Raw genomic sequence first — 18,763 nt, 5'->3', positions numbered from 1 at the left:
GTACCACCAGATTTTGATCAGATTACCTTGACAGAGAACAGAACAAAAGGCAGAAATATCCAAAGAAGAGCTTTGAAAGTCCTTCAAGAAGCCTGGAGAACTATTCCTGAAGACGACTTAAAGAAATGACAAGAAAGAGAGTTCAGACTGTGCTGAGAATAAAGATGGTCACACCAAATATTGACTTTCAAGCTTATTAGAATTGTAAAAACTCAGTTTTTGCCTTATGTTTTGTATTTCCATGTATGTTTGCACATGTTTTACTTTTCTTTTTTAGAAAATTTTGAAGGGAGCTCGCACCAGACTATATTAAACATGCAGTTTAGTTTTTCCGCACCATTTTCTGTCTTTTGTACAGAGGTTTTATGCATCAGCAGAGTTTAAAAACACAGAGTTTCTGTGTGACAGTTTTTTTCCCCTTTTTATGTCTGACACGATATCTGCTGTTCCCCTTAAGAGTGTTTCATAATAGCTATATATCTTCTTTCAGGCCAAGGTCAAGTCAAGATGAGCTGATTTGTTTAGCATCCATCAGCTACACAGGCACTTCAAACTGAGTCGCATACGGAAAAGAATCAGATAGCACAAGTATGATGGTTCAAAAAAGCAAAAATCTAAATACAAAAAAAGATGATAAGCACAATCTGACAAACTGAAAGAGCAAGAGACTATATATGTAGAGGGAAATGACTGGACCACAAATCACAGCTGAAACTAATTGGGGTTGATTAGGGCCGGCAGTCAGAAAGGGTGGCAAAGAGAAAGCTTCTGTCTCTTTTTGTCTCCTAACTGATGAACATAATAAAGCAGGAAGTGACTAACATGATCACAGCACACTAATCTGTAGGCTAGAGCTGAAATGTTTTGAATTAAAGTAATGTTAGCGTGCAAATTATATCTATAAACTACTTTTTTCATATAATTCATGTAATTTTCAGATGCTCTTTAGTAAAACTGCATATGGAGTGCAATTCTTTTTAAACCTAATGCCTAATTAAACAATATACAGTTGTCTTAAAAGTGAAATTGCAGATAAAGTGACATTTATGACAGCTTAGATTGTGTTTAACTTAGTTAAAATCAGGTCCACAGTAAGTGTCTTAAGGAATATACTTAAGTTGCTTAAATTTGTGCTGAATTCAACTAAAACCAATATTTCTTTCACACTTTTATATCCATATTAAGGTCTAAAAATCACCACAATACTCAGAATCTGTTATCAAATATCCAATGCACCCTTGATAAGTGTATTTGGATGCGTCTGAAAGCATTGAAGTACCTCGGCCTCTCTGCGGTGCTTGCAGAGCCTTTAGGCTGGCGTGAGTGGTGTACGTTGGCGGAGGATGACACACTTTTCGAGGCAGGCTTTGTTATGGCACGAAATCAGAGGCCACCCACTCACAAGCTGGAGCTGGTGGCTTGACAAAAACACAAGCCTGCTCCTGCACATTTGCGCAAAATTACATACTGTTCACACTGGCTGCTGATTCTCTCTTTTCTCTTTCACACATTCTTTTGCTCTCACTTTGTTTGTCACTCTCTGTCCTTTCCCAGGGTCTGTACTGTGACATCCGCCAGCTGGTCCAGTTCATTAAAGAGGCCCACGGAAACGTGTTCCGCAGGGTGGCACTGAGCGCGCTCCTGGACAGCGCGGAGAAGGTCACCGCCACCAAGAAACCTGATGAGAAGGAGGAGACCAAACAGCCCGGTCCCAGGAGGTACACTCAATGGCTAGAAACGGTCTTAATGTGACTTCACGGTGAAAAATAAATGTCTTGCTGCAGTCATTACTGTCAAATTTAAAGCCCATCACCTTGTAAAGGTAACAGAGCTCTGCTTCTCATCACTGCTTGACTTTTTTGTTTTTTGTCCTGTCTGCATCTGTTTTTTTTTTTTTTTGCTTGAGTGACTGATTTGATGTTCTTATTTCCAAAATAATGTGGCTGTTAGCGCTCTGGGTAGCCCTGCCAGGAGGCAGCTCAGCTGTGTTTGCTGCTTTATCTGACAGCCGCCACCGCATGCCATGGCACTGAAGAGAATAAACTACCTCTGACTTATTTTATTTCCACGTTTGAGGCTACAAAGTCACATGACTGCTGGCTGTGAAGCGGTGCCCATATAGAAAGCATAGACTTACAGTTGCAGAGACAGCTGACTCTTTGTATCTGTACCACTCCGTTTCTACTTAGACTCATGGACTATATATAAAAGATGGACACAGCCACCACAATCGTACTGATTTTTGTTTTGAAGCTTCACTGTTGTCGTCTTTGTTTTTTGTTTGTTTTTTAAACTGGACCTCAAAACCAAGGGCTGGATCTCGTTTACAAACCCAGACACATATAGTGTCTTCTTGTATCATCTATTTCACTCTAATTGTGACCCCGTTTATTAAATGACCATCGTACTGATACAGTGGTCCCTCGTTTATCGCGGGAGTTACATTCTAAAAATAACCTGCGATAGGTGAAATCCGCAAAATAGCCAACTTTATTTTTTACAATTCTTATAGATGTTTCAAGGCTGTAAAACCCCTCACTACATACTTTATACGCTTTTCTCAGACAGGCACAAACATTTTCACACTTTTCTTTCTTGTTTAAACACTCTCGAAGTTCAAACCTTCATAGAAAAATAAGTCCAGTATTATAGAATGAAACCAAAGCACCCGCGGTTGCCTTTGACGGTACAAAACGTTTCGTCGACATTGTTGTGTTTGTTGGGGAGAAAACGTACAAACATACAGTACAGCACTTCAGACTCACACTGCTAACAATCGAAGATTTGTGTAAATTTGATAAGCTGAACACATTCTGTACTGTACAGGAGACACTGCACGAGATTGGCTGTAGACCATTGTCAATCAATCAGGACGCAGAACACAATGCGCTGTTAAAAAAAAAAACAATCCACAAAACAGCGAGGCCACGAAAGGTGAACCACGTTATAATGAGGGACCACTGTACACAATAAACTTCAAGCTAGTAAATGAGACCTCATCATAAACTCATCAGAAAGGTAGTTACTGAGTTCTTGGATCAAGAGAGAAGGAGGGTTATTTTCTCATAGACTTGTGTCCAATCTGACTTCTTTTTGATCCCCTGCTGGCCATTAGAAAGAATGCATTTTTGAGGCTTGTCTGTCTTTTATATATAAGGTACGGCTAGAAGGCACTGGTTGGAAGAAGTTTAAGTAAAATACACTGCTAAAAAAATTAAAGGAACACCTTGAAAACTCATCAGATCTAAATAGGGAAAAATTATTCTGGATGTTTATATTGATGTGGACTGGTTGGGTAATGTGTTAGAAACTTAAGGAGGCTACATCATTTGATGTAAATGAAAATTAAACCTAGAAATTATACAGCAAGCTAATCTGTTTTACCGAAATCTTATAGCCTAAACACAAATGGTATCTGTCACATGAGTTCAATCATCTCATCTGTGAAAATCACAGGGCAACAGTGGTGGACCTGCCAATTCTGGTATTCTATGGCAAATGCCAATCGGACTCCACTGTGCCAGGCAGTGAGTATAGGGCCAGTAGAGGATGTTAGGCCTTCAGGCCACCCTCATGAAGTCTTTTCTGATTGTTTGGTCAGAAACATTCACATCAGTGGCCTGCTGGTGATCATTTTGAAGGGCTATGGCAGGAGCAGTTACTGAGTTAAGGGCCTTCTATGGCCCTGTTCAGCTCTCCTAGAGTAACTGCCTGTCTGGTGGAATCTCCTCCATGCTCTTAAACTCTGCTGGATACACAGCAAACCTTCAGCCAATGGCACATATTGATGTGGTCCCCTGACTGAGTTGGACTACCTGTGCAACATGTATAGGTTCCAGGTCTGGTCATTTAGTTTGACACTAAAGGAGTAGTGACACCGTGCTACTAAATTGACCAGATCCTACAAGTTTGACCGACTGGATGCTATACTCTGAATAAAATGTGTTCCTTTAATTTTTTAACAGTTCATATGAAATAAAATATGTAAAAGACATCAGTTCAGTGGAGATTAAAGTAGTGCGATGCCTAAATTACAGGTCAGAATGGAGCCTTGAATCAGGTGGCCTGAGCGCTATGTCTGTGTGTTGGGGTGTGTGTGTGCGCGCAGGTCAGAGGCGGGTGTGTCCGGGGAGAAGGGTCAGGTGTCCAGTACTGCAGACGAGTGTCGCAGCTACATCTCCAGTAGACCCCCCCAGACACCCGAACAGTGAGTGTCCGCCTCACCTCTCCATAAAGCACCATCTCCATCGAGCTCAGCTGCCATTTCTCTGCTCAAAGTAGAAAAAGCTCTTCTTGTTGCTCCTTCTTAACCCTCTGATAAACATTCAGTTTATACCAAAACATCCTGTAAAATAAAAAAGAAGTAAAAAGTGTTTTGTGGGAAATGTTTTATCCTTGTGCTTACCTTTCCTCTCCTCCTCTCTCTGCTTCTAGTGAAGAACAGATCCCGGGTGCTCTGCTGGGCAGGAAGGATTTTTGGAGGAAGATGTTCAAGTCGCAGAGCGCCGCCAGTGACACCAGCAGCCAGTCGGAACAAGACACCTCAGAGTGCACCACCGCACACTCTGGCACCACCACCGACCGCCGCTCGCGATCCAGATCCCGTCGCATTTCGCTTCGCAAGAAGTTGAAGCTGCCTATCGGTAAGAGCAGCCTCTTCTTACCCAAGGAAGTCCCTGGGTAGGTTCAAAATAAAAGTCTTAAAACTACAGTGAGCTTTTGCCTCCTAGTAAGTGACGAGAATGCACTAGAAAATATGCACTAGCTCGAAAATAGGATTTCTCTAAAAGATTAGGCAGCCTAAGGCTATGTGTGCTTATGGAGACTTACAAATCATCCTTTTATTGAGCAGCGGTATACATTTCAACAACCATATCTCATTGCATTTGCTCTTACTTTGAAATCCCCTCTAACATAATGTGTTTTATGTGTTCAACATTGTGGCACTGCCTGCCCCAAGGCCAAGTCACTTCATCTCTTTGGTCTGTTTTGTGCTCCTTTTTGTGCCATAGCATGCCGCAGGACTGTTCGCCTACCGCTCACTCTCTCTGTCCTACGTATGTCGATGTGGAACCATCTTCATACTGTATCCGTACCATGTGTGTGTTGTGTTGATCATCCCAACCCCCTAGCATGTTTGCAGAGCTGTGGAAAAAAAACTGATTTAAATGAAGAGAGTACATGCTTATTTAGCACGCGTTGCTCTAGGGAAGCAAATGAGCTTCACCCTTAAATGAAGAAAATTAAAACCTAGGGATCATGTGTAGGGTGATGATAGACTAAGTTTGTATTTTTGCAACATAAGGCCCAGGGGCCAGAATCAGCTCAGCAAACACTTTAATCCAGCCTCATTGGACGGCTTTGGAAAACGTGAGGGATGGCGTAGATTTTGGACTTTTAACTGTATTGTCATAAGTTTTACAGCTTTATTTTTACTGATAATAACTTCATTCATGCTATACCAAAGTAACTAACTTGTAGATTAAAAAACTAAATGATGGAAAGTTCCTGTTTTTTTTTTACTATTTGCTTTAGAAATCTCTTTTTTTATTTTTAACAATGAAACAAAAAAGAAATTCTGTTTAATTACAGCACAGTCTGAACAATGAGCTGTAATTTCACACTTTATTTCTTACAATTTAAACCCACAAAGTCATGCTGTCAATTTTCTTTGATTTACTACAACAGTATTTGTTTATCACGTAGAAAAACTGAGACATACCGTTGAAATTGCACTTCTTTTTCTTATCTTAAGATATAAATATATAAAAATATGTATATATTAAATGTGCAATTAAACTTATTTACACAGGTAGAAATGAGATGTTCACTGGTCTCCCCTACTTAAGATCAAGCAGGCTGTTTCTAGCTTAAATTAACCAAAACAATATACCAACACAACTCAAGCTGCACCTACCAGAGATAGGACAGAGCATAACAATTTTTTTCATACTGTTTGAGGTCTGTAATATTTGAAATTCATTCTTATATAACAATATGTGAGCATGAAAAAAAGGTTAAATCAACGCATCATTATAGTTTGAGATGTTTGAGATAATTTGAGCTTTCGGACATGGTGTGTTATCCTGCTAGAAGATGCCATCAGAAGATGGGTACACTGTGTTCAACACTAACCCTAACACTTTGGTGTTTAAATGTTGCTCAGTTGATACAAAGGAGGCCAAGGTGTGCAAATAAAATTCCCCCCAGATGCTTACACCACTGTCATCAGTCTGAACCATTCATACAAGGCATTATTTCATGCTGTTTACACCAAATTCTGACCCAGCTGTCCAAATGTTGCAGCAGAAATTGTGACTCACCAGACCAAGAAACATTTTTCCAATTTTCTATTGTCCAATTTTGTTGAGCCAGTAAATGGTAGCTTCAGTTTCCTGTTCTCAGCTGGCAGGAGTGGCACCAGGTGTGGTCTTCTGCTACAGTTGAGATGCTCATCTGCATACAGTAGTTGTAACAAGTTTTTTTTAGTTAAGTTGCTGTTGCCTTCCTATCAGCTAGAAGGAGTCTGGTCACATTCACCTCTGACCTCTGAATCAATAAGACGATTTCACCCAATGCACTGCTGAGACCATTCCAGACCATTCTCTGTAAATCCCAGCAGATTGGCTGTTTCTGAAAACCTCAGAAGAGCCCATCTGACACCAACAACCATGCCACATTTGAAGTTACATAAATGGTAAATCCACTAAATTGCTGAAATGTGATTGGCTGATTAAATAAAAATATAAAACACAACCAGACCCTAACTTTAGCTTAGCAGAGAAAATTGGTTTAGTTTTAAGCTTTTATTTGCAAATTTCCTCCCTAGTGCAGTATTGGCTATTTATAAGTGTTTGTAGGTTTTCATTTAGTTAAGGGTAGCGTAGTAATTATACTTCCCTTCTATTTATTATGAAAATTGTCTGTATACCATATTCACATGGCACCTCTTTCTTTGAACATATCATAAAAGTGCATTTGCAAACACAGCTAAAAGCAAGCAGGAAGGTCAGTTTAGTTTCAGTGTCCTTCTTCTGTAACTTCTTTGAATGACTCTGTGAATCTTTGTGAATCTCTGTGAATCTTTATACACCCTGAATGTGTGTGTCTGTGCAGTAACATTGAGTGAACGCCCTTGCATCGTTCCCTGTTCCACCCATTGGTGTGCATGCATACATAATCCCAGTGTAGTTACCCGATTTATAGATTTACCTCTTTATTACCATACATGATGATGTTCATGTCAGTGTTTTTTTTATTTGCATGTTTTCAGGGAACTGGTTGAAGCGCTCCTCTCTCTCTGGACTGACTGACGGCGTCGAGGACTTGCTGGATATCAGCTCGGTGGATCGACTCTCCTTCATACGTCAGAGTTCAAAGGTCAGCTCTCCGCCACTGAAAGCCACCATAGTGTGTCGCAGCTTTTCTAATCAGCCGTCCTTTTGAGCAAACAGAGGTTTGATTTGGTCTACGTTGCCAGCTGATATGCGCGGATGTGTTTATGTGTGTTTAGGTGAAGTTCACTAGTGCAGTGAAGCTATCTGAAGGTGGCGCTGTAGGGCCGGAGTACGGCAGGGACGAGGAGGAGAATTTCTTCAAGCGGCTCGGTAAATGGAGGTCTGGCAGGAGGAATCCATCCAAGCTTCACCACACAGAAGAGAAAGATGGTAGACCCCCCCCACCCTGGGGTGCCCCCCTCGCCCACCCCATGCCCCCATCGTTCTTTGTCTGTTCCTCTCTTCTTCTGTCCTCGCCTCTGTTTGTCGCTGGTGGTGTCGTGTTTTGTTTGGCCTCGCAAGTCGTGGTCTTTTGACAGTGCTGCCGTCCACCATTCTCCATGTCAGCCTCGCCAGATAGCTGCCTGCTACGCTCTTTTAATCCAGATGGGTGAATTTTCAACCCATCAGTGTCAATTCAAAGTGATCATTTTCTGGAAGGCCTGCCAAAAAAACCTCCCCAAAACTAAAGCTAATATAAAACAACAGGGGAAGGGGAAATGGACTCGATGTTTTATTTTCTCACTATTTTATCACTGATAAACTTGGCGACGTTTACCGAGGTCAGAGGCAGACAGCTGCTTCTATAGGACACTTAATCTTTCTGTAGCTGTAAGGATCGCCCCCTTAAAAGAATGCAGGCTTATAGAGTTTTCACACCGGCTCTGCTTTTCACACCCTGAAGGTACTTGTGTCTCTCTTTTGTACTGTTGATGAGTCAAAGGCATATGCCAAAAAGATCAGCCAAAAGTTCTCTAGAGTTACATGATATGAATCACTGGCCTCATTTCCCCCTATACTACTGACTACAGTTCAGGATGCCTTTGCTGCCTCTACTTTTTCATGCTAGTGAATTAACACTTTTTGATTGCTTGAATAGCCCTTTGAAAGTCATTTTTGTAATTGCTATAAACAAAAAACATCAGACTATCCAACAGCTAAGAGATTTCTTTGTTCCTTCACAGCATGGAAAAATGACCTTAAACACAGCTAATATGTAGCTTTATGCAAACGTCTTGAGTCATCCTTTATTTCTTTTATATTTTGCTTCCAAGTAGCCAGACTATTAAAGCAATAGGTCTCCAGGGTCTCTGAAGGTCTTTCAAATTGTTTCTTTGGACATTGGCTGCTTTTCACTCATTTTCAGTCCAGTCCTTATACCTGATCATTTTCACAGGAATGTTTTTGTTTGTTAAGACACTTAACACTGACCACACAGATGTGATGAATCATTCAAGTATAAAAAAGAAACCTAGCTCAAGGGATAAACCAGTGTTGTGTCTACATATAATAGACAATTTAGCAAAGAACCAATTTTAAATTGTATCTTTAGTCACTTTGTTACTAACAGCCTGTCCCAAAATATGTAATTTGTCCCATGTACAAACGGAAACAAGTTGAATCTTTGAAAATGCCAGAGCAAAGTTTGACAGGCTTAAAATAGTATTTTTGTACCAACAAGGTGATTCCCAAAGAGCTATTAGCTGAAAACATTACATATCTCAGCATGGTGTGCAGTGTGTCGTTAAAAAAATTGAGGAAACTGGACAAATGGATGAAAAATCTACAGCAGATAAATATATAACTAAAAACTAAGAAAAAATTCATTAAAAACCTGACAAAGGACAATTTTTAAGCATGACAATGATTCCAAGCACGCTACCAATGCAGCAACACTAATACCTGAATAGAAAAACACACAGTGAAACGTCTTGGATCATGGTCCAGAACCCGGACCGACCAACATCCAGAGAAGAGCTCTGAATGTCCTTCCTTTAAAAGTTCCAATAAATCACTTCATTTATTTCCCATTTTCGTAGCAAGACATAAAGAAACGAGGGATGACTCAAGACTTTTTTCACAATACTCTAACACATTGTAAAAAATGGTATCTCAGTAAAATAAAATACAATATAGCTAGCAACTAGCTTAAAATAAATATTATAATTACATTCGGATATATGTCTACTCATGACATTGAGTATTTCTGTATATTTCTGAACAATGTCTGAGCAAAAGCTGTGAAAAGTTGTCTGTGTTTTGCCACAAAAACCCTAAAGCCAGACATTTATATGTGCTGAAACCAAACTTCTTACTTCCAAAGACAGTTTTAGCTCTATAATAATAAGAAATTTAAAGCATTTCATTTATCCCGATAGGTCTACATTCCCTTCTCTCCAACTGTGCACGTCCTGTTCTGTCCAGCATTGGTTCCTCTCCTCTGCGTTTTCACCCAAAGGTGAAAAAAGAGGACGGGCGGTGTCTCACAACAACTCATGTCTATGAAACCATCTTTCTGCTGTGGAGCGTGTCTCTGTGCTACGTCAAGCATGACGCTGTCAGTGCTCTCTCCGTCTCTTCTGTGGTGACGTCTGGTGGTATTTCCAGTGCTGGAGTGTTGGTGATTAAACACAATGGGCCACATACAGCTTTCCTCTGTGCGGCTGTGGTTACGCCTGACATTTCAATGAGATTTGTAGGTCCTTTTAGAAAGATGCCGGAGAAAAGTGCCTGAAAATATCTTTGGCCCTTAAATTCATCTTGTTTTTTGTGACTATTCTTATACGATTGAAAATTCAGGTGTAACCCCTGCCGATGGCTGTGTGTCATCTCTCACTCAGCTTCATCTGTCAGCTCAGTGCTATTTGTTAAATGTCCTGGATGGTGATGTTGCTTCATGCAATTTCTATGTCTAACCTTTATTGTGCAAACAAGCGAGTCTATAACAAGAACTCTTCTTCAAACGGCTTTTGTTATACCTCTTCCCTTGTGGTCCTCACGCTGTCCTTCAGGACCTCACGGTTTCCAGGAGCGTCTCGCAGCCAGCCAGGAGGCCATGAAGAACAAGAATGTAGTGAATCTGGGCGCCATCCGACAGGGTATGAAACGCTTCCAGTTTCTCCTGAACTGCTGCGAGCCGGGAACCATACCAGATGCCTCCATCCTCGCCGCTGCTCTGGACCTCGTGCGTTTCACTTTGGAGAAAATAATGAAAGAGTAAAGATGTCGCTGTTAGCTTTCAAAGGCTATCACCTATTTATTTCTCTGTTCTTCTAGGAAGCCCCAGTTGTGGCCAGGGCCTCCCTTTTCCTGGAATGTGCCAGATTTGTCCACCGGTGTAATCGTGGCAACTGGCCCGAATGGATGAAGGGCCACCACGTAAACATCACCAAGAGAGGGCTGTCCAGGGGCCGATCGCCTATTGTGGGCAATAAAAGAAACCAGAAGCTCCAGTGGAACGCTGCCAAGCATTTCTGCCAGTGGGGAGACGTGAGTTAAATGTGTCGAAGATTGTTTATGGTTACAGTTTATAAAAAGGCTTCATTAACTGTAAACGTGTTAAATCTGCTCAGGCGATTGGCACGAGGCTCAGCGAACTCTGCCACTCGGACAGTGAGAGCCCCGCCAACATCCTAGGTTATATTTACGATGAAGAGACCAAACGCAGGATGAGGAAAGAAGACGAGGAAGAAGACTATTTAGATGACAGTGAGTCAAAACAGTGTCTGTTACTTGTTTTTCTTCTATTTACAGGTTTCCACTCGGCCAGATCGTCTCTATCGTGCTGTGCAGATATAACACAGATGTAGCGTCTCATGAGACGTGGTGACCCAAAAAGGCCTTGCTGCTGTTTTAGCTTGTCTGAGTGGTGTCAGCTACTGCATGGCAGAAATCACATTGCTGAGGCCTGCAAACCAATGCAGTCCTCCAAATAAGAAGCACATAAAAACTCAAACCATTACTCTCATTCATTTGTTTTCTCATGACTTGAATTCTACATTTTCATCCGTTTCCCTATGTAAGGGATTGGACAATAGGATGTTAAATAAATTAGGTTTTTTTAATGATAACTTGTATCATCATTAAAAATATTTACCTCATAATGGTCCATTTGCAGCTTTAGATCATCAGGTGCACCTTATTGTGCATTTGTGTGGTGTTGAATTAATCAGAAGAAGATGATTTCACATGAACGTCCACTCAAATTGGAAAATAAAAAGTCTGCACTTGCCAAGCTGTTGATGTCACACTTAAAAACATGCTGCGAGAAAGTAATAAGATCACAGTATTGTGCGTTTTATTGTGTGTACTTTGAAAAAAAAAACCTTAAATTAAAATTTAGTTTCTACAACTTTTAGGTTGTCAGAACAAAAAAGATGTTCTAGCCACATTTAGATATTTTATCTTATCTGTTCTGACTCCAAAGACACGGTCAATCCTACAAAATGTGGCTGCCCCTTCGCACTGAAGATGGCCGCTTGCCAGCTGTTGTTGGAGATCACCACTTTCCTGCGAGAGACCTTCCCCTGCTTACCACGACCGCGCACCGAACCGCTTGTGGTCAGTAGTGAAATCAAAATCCAAAAAGGTAAATCTGATGTGAATAGCGATGAGAATTTGATTTCTACTTATTTTGTCTGCAGGATCTGGACAGCTGCCGCCTGCGTCTGGACCCAGAGCTCGGCCGCCATCGCTACGAGAGGAAGATCAGCTTTGCGGGCATCCTCGACGACGAAGACGGGCACGATTCCCTCAACAGCAGCAGCCACACTCTGAAGTCTGACACCACCTGCGATGATAAGAAGACCCAGGAGGCTCAGGGTGAGACTCGGTGTCATCCAGATTGGTTAACGCAGCTGATTACCGCTCCGTATTTACTCACTGCTCATTGTTGATTGTAGACAATCTCTCCCCACTCCCCTGCTCTCCAGCACCAGTGCGGAAGATTCGTATCGGAGGCTCGCGCCTGCTTCAGATCAAAGGAGCCCGCAGTTTTCGTGTGAAGAAGGTTGGCTCGCTGTCTTCGATACGCAGAGCGGGGAGTCTGAAGAGCACCAAGCTGTCTCGGCAGGACTCTGAGTCTGAGAACGAAGAAGGCCTGCTGTCACAAACGCAGAGCAGGGACACAGTTACTGACATTGGTATGATGTAACTGAAACTCCTGGAAAGAACATAATTTCATTTATTATTGTGTAATATTCAAAGGAAATGACAGTACACTGTAAAAAATAAAAACTGTAAAACACAGTTACAGGTTTTTCATGTTATTTTACATCAGACCTGCCAATTATTTTTTCTCATATCATTGGTATTTCATGTTCTTTAAAATAACAGGAAAATTCTGTAAAATATATAGGGAAAAATGTGTTAAGTTAAAGACTTATTTACAGTGTATGTTAACATTAGTTTACTTTTGCAGTATTGTTTTTGCCAGATCCTGTTAGAGAGTGAAAAAAACACTATAAGTATTCTGCACAGGGAAAAGAAACTGTTCTCCATCGTGAAATAAGTGGACAATTATCAGCGTCCTGTATGGGGTTGTTTGTTCTTGTTTAACATTGCAGGCAGTCCCTTCAGCACCAGTGAACCCAGCATCGAGCCAGAAGGTCAGAGCTCAGGAGGAACAGAGGACAACTACCACCGCAACATGTCCTGGCTTCACGTAAGTCTGTCGGTACATGCGGGGAGGAAAGCTGTGTGTACTTTCCCGCATACTGACCTCCTCTCTGCTCTCTCTCGGCACAGATTATGATCCTGCTGTGCAACCAGCAGAGTTTCATCTGTACCCACATAGACTTCTGCCACCCACGCTGCTACCAACACCACAGCCGCTCCTGCGCCCGTCTGGTCCGTGCCATCAAGCTCGTGTACGGGGAGACGGTGGACAGCCTGAGGGAGGACAGCGCCTCCTCTGGTAACATCGGAGGACGTGTGAAGAAAAACAAAGAGGTGGAATTGACAGGCTGTTTTTCTGGATGAATAACCTAAATATGTGTGTTTTGTTAGTTTTTTAAAATCTTCGCCACTTTCTAAAGTACTATTTCCCATCAGTGTTCAGACAAGTCTTGTCTGAGGACCCCGTCCATGAAGAGAAGACCCACTGACTCCAACACAGAAGGGAAGAAGGATACAGGCATGCTCAAGTACATCCGCAATCAGGTGAATTTCTGTTTTTCTTGTTATTTTGATAATTATCACATCCTACCTGATGTGCACCACGTTCTCAGACTGGAATCAGAGCTGCCCGTGCTGTCAATAAAGGAGACCACACCCCAGCTTTAAGCTTTAACCAGCATTGAGATTAATGAATTTTAAAAAGAAAAAACAGTTGTGCAGAAAGAAGCTACTCAGACTGACAATAATTTTTGTATCAGGCTGCAAGTGTGGTTGATCATGCAAAGTTGTTTATTTAACATGGGAGTCTGGCCATTAGAGGAACGTCTGCCTGTCTGGCCTAGAGATTTCTATTAATGATTTTACAAAGGTGTAATATCTATTCAAGCAACTGCTTTCTAAAGCAAATATCACATCAGCCAATCATATGGCAGCAATTCAAATCATTTAGTTATGTAGTTGTGGTGAAGACAACCTACTGAAGTTAAAACAAAGCATCAGAGTTGAGGTGAAAAGTGATTTAAGTGACTTTGAATGTGACACGGTGGTTGGTCTGAGTATTTCGGAAACTGCTGCCAAAATACATTTTGCAGAATTGTAAAATATACTACAAGTGGCACAGAAATTGCCTGCAAGCTATACAGAAGCACCAGCAGAAGACCACACCGGGTGCCATTCCTGTGAAATAAGAACAGGAAAACCGAGGCTATAATTCATAAAAGCTACCAAGATTTGGGCAATAGAAGACTGGAAAAAATGTTGACAGGTCCAGTGAGTCTTGATTTTTCATGCAACGTTCAGATGGTAGGATCAGAACATGGCAAAAACAGCATGAAGGCTAAACTGTTGTTTTAACAGTTTCAGAGGTTTAACAGATGTTATGTGTCAAAATCTGTGAGAAATGCTTCCAGCATGAACTACTGAGGCAGTTCTGAAAGCAAAAAATGGGTCCAAAAAAAGGAAATAAAAGTTTTCTAATTGTGTTGTAGCTCTGAAAAGGACTGCTTGCACCTTTTTCAGTTTGTATACACTGTGGGTGATGTTAAGTCAAAGATAAAGTGTCTTATTACTACCTTAGCAAAGAGATTATAGATCATTTTGCAGCTTTGCACTTTCATCTTAAATGTTTGTTTTCTCATAGGTGATGAGTTTGTCACCAGCTCCTCTTTCACTGCTGATCAAAGCAGCTCCTATCTTGACTGACGACATGTACGGAGACATCCAGCCCGCAGCCTGGGAACTCCTACTCAGTGTGGATGAACATATGGCAGCCGCTGCTGGTGAGCTCATCACTGAGCCGTGGTGGTCCCCTCTTAGGTCGCTGTGCCCTTCAACGTTCACGAACGCTTTTGCCCTCAACCATGTTTCACCTTTTTCTTTCCTGCCCTTTTTATCTGCCCCCTTCCAGCTGCCTTGTTCCTCCTGTGCGCCGTAAAGGTCCCTGATGCAGTGACCGAAATGATGATGGCAGAGTTCCAGCACCCTGAGGCCTGCCAGCGCATTAACTCCATCCTGAAGTTTTACACTCTGTGGCGTTTTCGCTACCAAGTGTGGCCTCGCATGGAGGAAGGAGCCCAGCAGATCTTTAAGGTAGTTCAGCTGAGTTCAGTTTTATTTATAAAGCACCAAATCACTAAAACAGTCGCCTCAAGACACCCAATCAACCAATGTCCAAGAAGATCTCCCTTTAAACTGTTAGCAGTCGGACGTACCGCCCACGGGACATTGGATGGTTTAGGGGACTAATAGGACTGCTAAGGGGTTAAACAGGAAAAAACCTCCAGCCGAGCCAGGCTCAGGGAAAGGCAACCATCTTCTGTGACTGGTTGGGGGTGAGGGGACAAAGACAGGATAAAAGACATGATGTGAAAGAAAGACGGAGATTATAGTATATATAAGAGAAATGTGCTCTCTCATTCTAGTCCCTGTCAGTACTGTTGCTGCAATGTTTTAGATATACTGAAGACTTTTCAGGGAGTTTTTAGAACATCCTGTTTATAATGAATTACAGTAGTCCAAGTTTTTCAGCATCACCGTGAGACAGGATGTTAAGATGATGTGCAAATATAAGAAAGCAGTCATGTGTGTTTATTTAAAATGTGCACTGAAGAACATATCCACATATCCATATAAACAACTTCAAGGTAAAGCCACGGTAAAGCCATCCAGAGTAAACATCTGGTTAGATACCACATTTCTAATATTTTCAGGGCTGAGTACAGTAACCTCCGTTTTAGCTAACTTTAGAAGCAGAGGATTAGAAGTCTTTAAGACATTCTCGTAGTTTAGCTAACTATGGATGTGTTATCTGGATTCATTGATAGGAAGTTTGGTGTCATCTGCATAGCAATGAAAATGTATCTTATGCCTTCTAATGATACTCCCTAAGGGAAGCATGTATAATGTAAACAGAAGTGGTCCTAGCACAGAACCCTGTGGAACCCCATACTTAACCTTAATGTGACGAGGACTCTCCATTTACATGAACAAATTGGAATAGATTGTTTGCATTTTTAGCGTCCACAAAAGAGAGAGCGCAGAAGGGCATTCGCTGTGTTTACTAAATTTGGTGTACTTCTCTTTCAGATCCCTCCACCCAGCATTAACTTCACTCTCCCTTCTCCAATACTGGGCATGCCCTGTGTCCCCATATTTGACCCTCCCTGGGTGCCCCAGAACACTGGCAGCGTCCAGGATCCAATCAACGAAGACCAGTCTGTAAGTTTGAGCCCTATTCTAAAAGGCACAAATCTACTTGTATTACTATCAGAAACAGCTTTTAGAGTTTATCTTTTTAATTAAAGTGACAGAGAAGGTTTTTTAAACACCACTGGAGTTCAGTGAGAGAGTTTTCCTAAGCTTGTGAACCCTGTAAAAATAGGCCAGTTTATAATTTAACTATTTTTTAATCCCACTTAACCCCACAATCCACCAAAAAACAAAAGACGATATGCACACTCTTACTGCTTTGAATATTACATTTGTTATTGCTGCAAGTTTAATGTGGAAAACTGCACCAAGAAATCTGCAAATATAAGAAAAATGTGTGAACACAGATTTCTTGGTGCCTCCTTTTAATTTCTTGTCTTTTTTAAATATTTTTTTTCATAAAGCATGAATAGAAATATGAGATTTTAATGAGCGAGCACATGTTCTATAATTTAATCGACTGTCTTTGTTTTTAGTATCCCACATTAATTCAGTCAGTCCATGCCATAGTAAGTTGGTATTTCTGTCCGGGTGTTTGTGCTGCTGATGCATCTTGTTACCTCAGACCATTAAAGACAGAAGGGGAAGCGACCTTTTAGGTTTTTCATCACGGACCAGAAGCTGGGGGGCGGTTTCATGGGTCATCTTGGATAGTTGCATCTTGATCAGGGACACACACAATCCACATATTTAAAAAGAGTCTTCCGGCACATGCTTTGATTGTTAAGGAGAAAATAACAGCATGCATCGGGCATACAGACATGTTGTGTGTGTCGTGCTGTTGATGCATGGTCATTGGATGAGAATGACTTTGCTGTGTTTGTTTTTCATATCATGGCTGTTTTAGATTTGTTTGTGCGAATGCTGTGAGGCAATTACTGTGCACAAGATACAGTAAATTCTCCATCTTCCAGTCTGAACACATTTATTGTTTATCGTGATTGAAATTGCTCCTATTCTATACGTCTACACTGCAGCGTGCTTCATAATGCTCAGGACGGCATTTTAGAGCATGAGATCGGTGTGCTGGAGGAGAGTTACTGTATTAATGTGTTGTCCAGTTGCTCCTCAGAAGCCTATTGTAGCTGTGCACACACATTCCTGAAAGATTTAAAGTGCTAATTTGTGCATTCCCCCCGCCCCCTGCCCCCGATTCTGAACCTCCTACAATTTCTACACCCGCTGCTCTACCTCTGTGCTATTTGATCCTCGCCCCCTCCTTTTTAGAAATCCTTCTCTGCGCGGGCGGTGTCGCGCTCCCACCAGCGAGCCGAGCACATCCTCAAGAACCTGCAGCAGGAGGAGGAGAAGCGGCGTCTGGGCCGCGAGGCCAGCATCATCACAGCCATCCCTGTGGCTCAGGAGGCCTGCTACGAACCCACATGCAGCCCTCCACCCGAGCAAGAGGAGGAAGGTGGGGCCGCCAGGCGTATGAGCACTTGTGTTTTATACAAGAAAAACCTCAAGAGGTGGAAAATAGCGAGCACAGAAGTTCCTCCAGTGACCAAATGAGAGTTATTTCAAAACAGAGTCGAGCCTCTTGTGTTAACAGCATTAAAAAGCTTTCTGCAGACTGGTGCAAAAACTGTGTTAGCCTTTTGGATTGATTATCCCTTTTCTCCATCTTAAAAACTGGTTGGCAATGTGACGTCATGTGCACATTACTCAAGAAATGCAGAGAAATGCAGAGAAATGTGAAATCGAATTCACCTAAAACCTCCTTGTGAATGCTTTGGTTGCCACAGTTGCCTGTAGTTTTTGATGTTTCTCTGCAAGTACTTGTTAACTACTAGCTGAGCAGTAGTACAACGAATGACGAATGAATAAAGTTTGCCTTCAAAGTAAAAGCTGTACCTCAGTACTACAACCAACATGTTTTAAAGGGCACAACTTTTGCTTTGAAGGCGAACAGCCTCCATTCCAGGTTTCATTGGACTTTTCAGTTTTACTACAGCTCAGAAAGCACAGTCTATAAAAGATTGTTATTCTGCAGCAATATGTTAGCGACCATATTAATCACAAGGAAGTCTTTGTATTTCGGTTTGCAACTGCGTATTTTTTCCTAGCAACCAGTGATTGCCAGTGGGGTTGCTCTCTGGTAAGTAGGCCTGTGTGACTCAAGGTTAAGCAATTGTTTTCCCAGCATTTTCTGGTTGGAGACCAACCTCTAGATCATGTGTCTGCAAAACCCACGTCACCGCTATCACTGACTGGCGGCCTTCAGACAGAATGCAGGTTTAAGGCACTTCTGCACTGGTGTTATTGTTCTGACCCAGAAGCTGAGTTGATGATTTGTACTGTCTATGGTTAACTGACAGGTGTCCAATATAGGTAGATGGCAGCTGCTAGGTCTCGTCCACTACTTCAAGCCATTAGACTAAACCTCTTTATGATTTGTGTGCTTTCAGTGCCTTTTAGAGCATTTTTAATGGATTATCTGAGTAATACTCCAGCTTTCTACAGACCATCCTGATGGTTTGTGCTTCAGTTTTGATGAGTGAAATACTGAGTTGACATAGTGCACCCATACAGTTTAGGGATGCAGCTGATAAGTTAGCACTCCAAGAAAAACAATATGGCTATAACACACTAACATTTAAAATTCAAATTCAAATTTTATTTGTCACGTACACAGTCATACACAGTACGATATGTAGTGAAAT

General features: G+C 41.7%; 1 protein-coding gene across 20 annotated transcripts in view; it reads left to right on the top strand.

Annotated features, from left to right (window-relative positions):
• The window catches only part of LOC102288842 (unc-80 homolog, NALCN channel complex subunit), a 74,070-nt gene that overhangs the window by 24,929 nt on the left and 30,378 nt on the right, over window positions 1-18,763 (top strand). For 11 of the 20 annotated variants that reach the window (XM_014332971.2, XM_014332967.2, XM_014332963.2 and 8 more), the window contains 19 exons: window positions 1,555-1,718; window positions 4,109-4,207; window positions 4,435-4,643; window positions 7,274-7,380; window positions 7,514-7,667; window positions 10,289-10,461; window positions 10,554-10,766; window positions 10,850-10,985; window positions 11,704-11,837; window positions 11,921-12,098; window positions 12,179-12,418; window positions 12,842-12,939; window positions 13,023-13,226; window positions 13,329-13,436; window positions 14,533-14,671; window positions 14,800-14,981; window positions 15,978-16,109; window positions 16,577-16,609; window positions 17,328-17,514. In XM_014332971.2, coding sequence (XP_014188457.1) covers window positions 1,555-1,718; window positions 4,109-4,207; window positions 4,435-4,643; window positions 7,274-7,380; window positions 7,514-7,667; window positions 10,289-10,461; window positions 10,554-10,766; window positions 10,850-10,985; window positions 11,704-11,837; window positions 11,921-12,098; window positions 12,179-12,418; window positions 12,842-12,939; window positions 13,023-13,226; window positions 13,329-13,436; window positions 14,533-14,671; window positions 14,800-14,981; window positions 15,978-16,109; window positions 16,577-16,609; window positions 17,328-17,514 — 2,890 coding nt within the window. The remainder of the gene's footprint in view (window positions 1-1,554; window positions 1,719-4,108; window positions 4,208-4,434; window positions 4,644-7,273; window positions 7,381-7,513; window positions 7,668-10,288; window positions 10,462-10,553; window positions 10,767-10,849; window positions 10,986-11,703; window positions 11,838-11,920; window positions 12,099-12,178; window positions 12,419-12,841; window positions 12,940-13,022; window positions 13,227-13,328; window positions 13,437-14,532; window positions 14,672-14,799; window positions 14,982-15,977; window positions 16,110-16,576; window positions 16,610-17,327; window positions 17,515-18,763) is intronic. The other 9 variants (XM_014332982.2, XM_042219833.1, XM_014332970.2 and 6 more) reach the window with 7 other exon arrangements.

Source organism: Haplochromis burtoni, unplaced genomic scaffold (assembly GCF_018398535.1).
Source record: "Haplochromis burtoni strain Fernald_Lab_line unplaced genomic scaffold, NCSU_Asbu1 Contig_38, whole genome shotgun sequence".
Lineage (NCBI taxonomy): Eukaryota > Metazoa > Chordata > Actinopteri > Cichliformes > Cichlidae > Haplochromis > Haplochromis burtoni.
The sequence above is the reverse complement of the archived record's forward strand: the minus strand, read 5'-3'. Positions and strand labels throughout refer to the sequence as shown.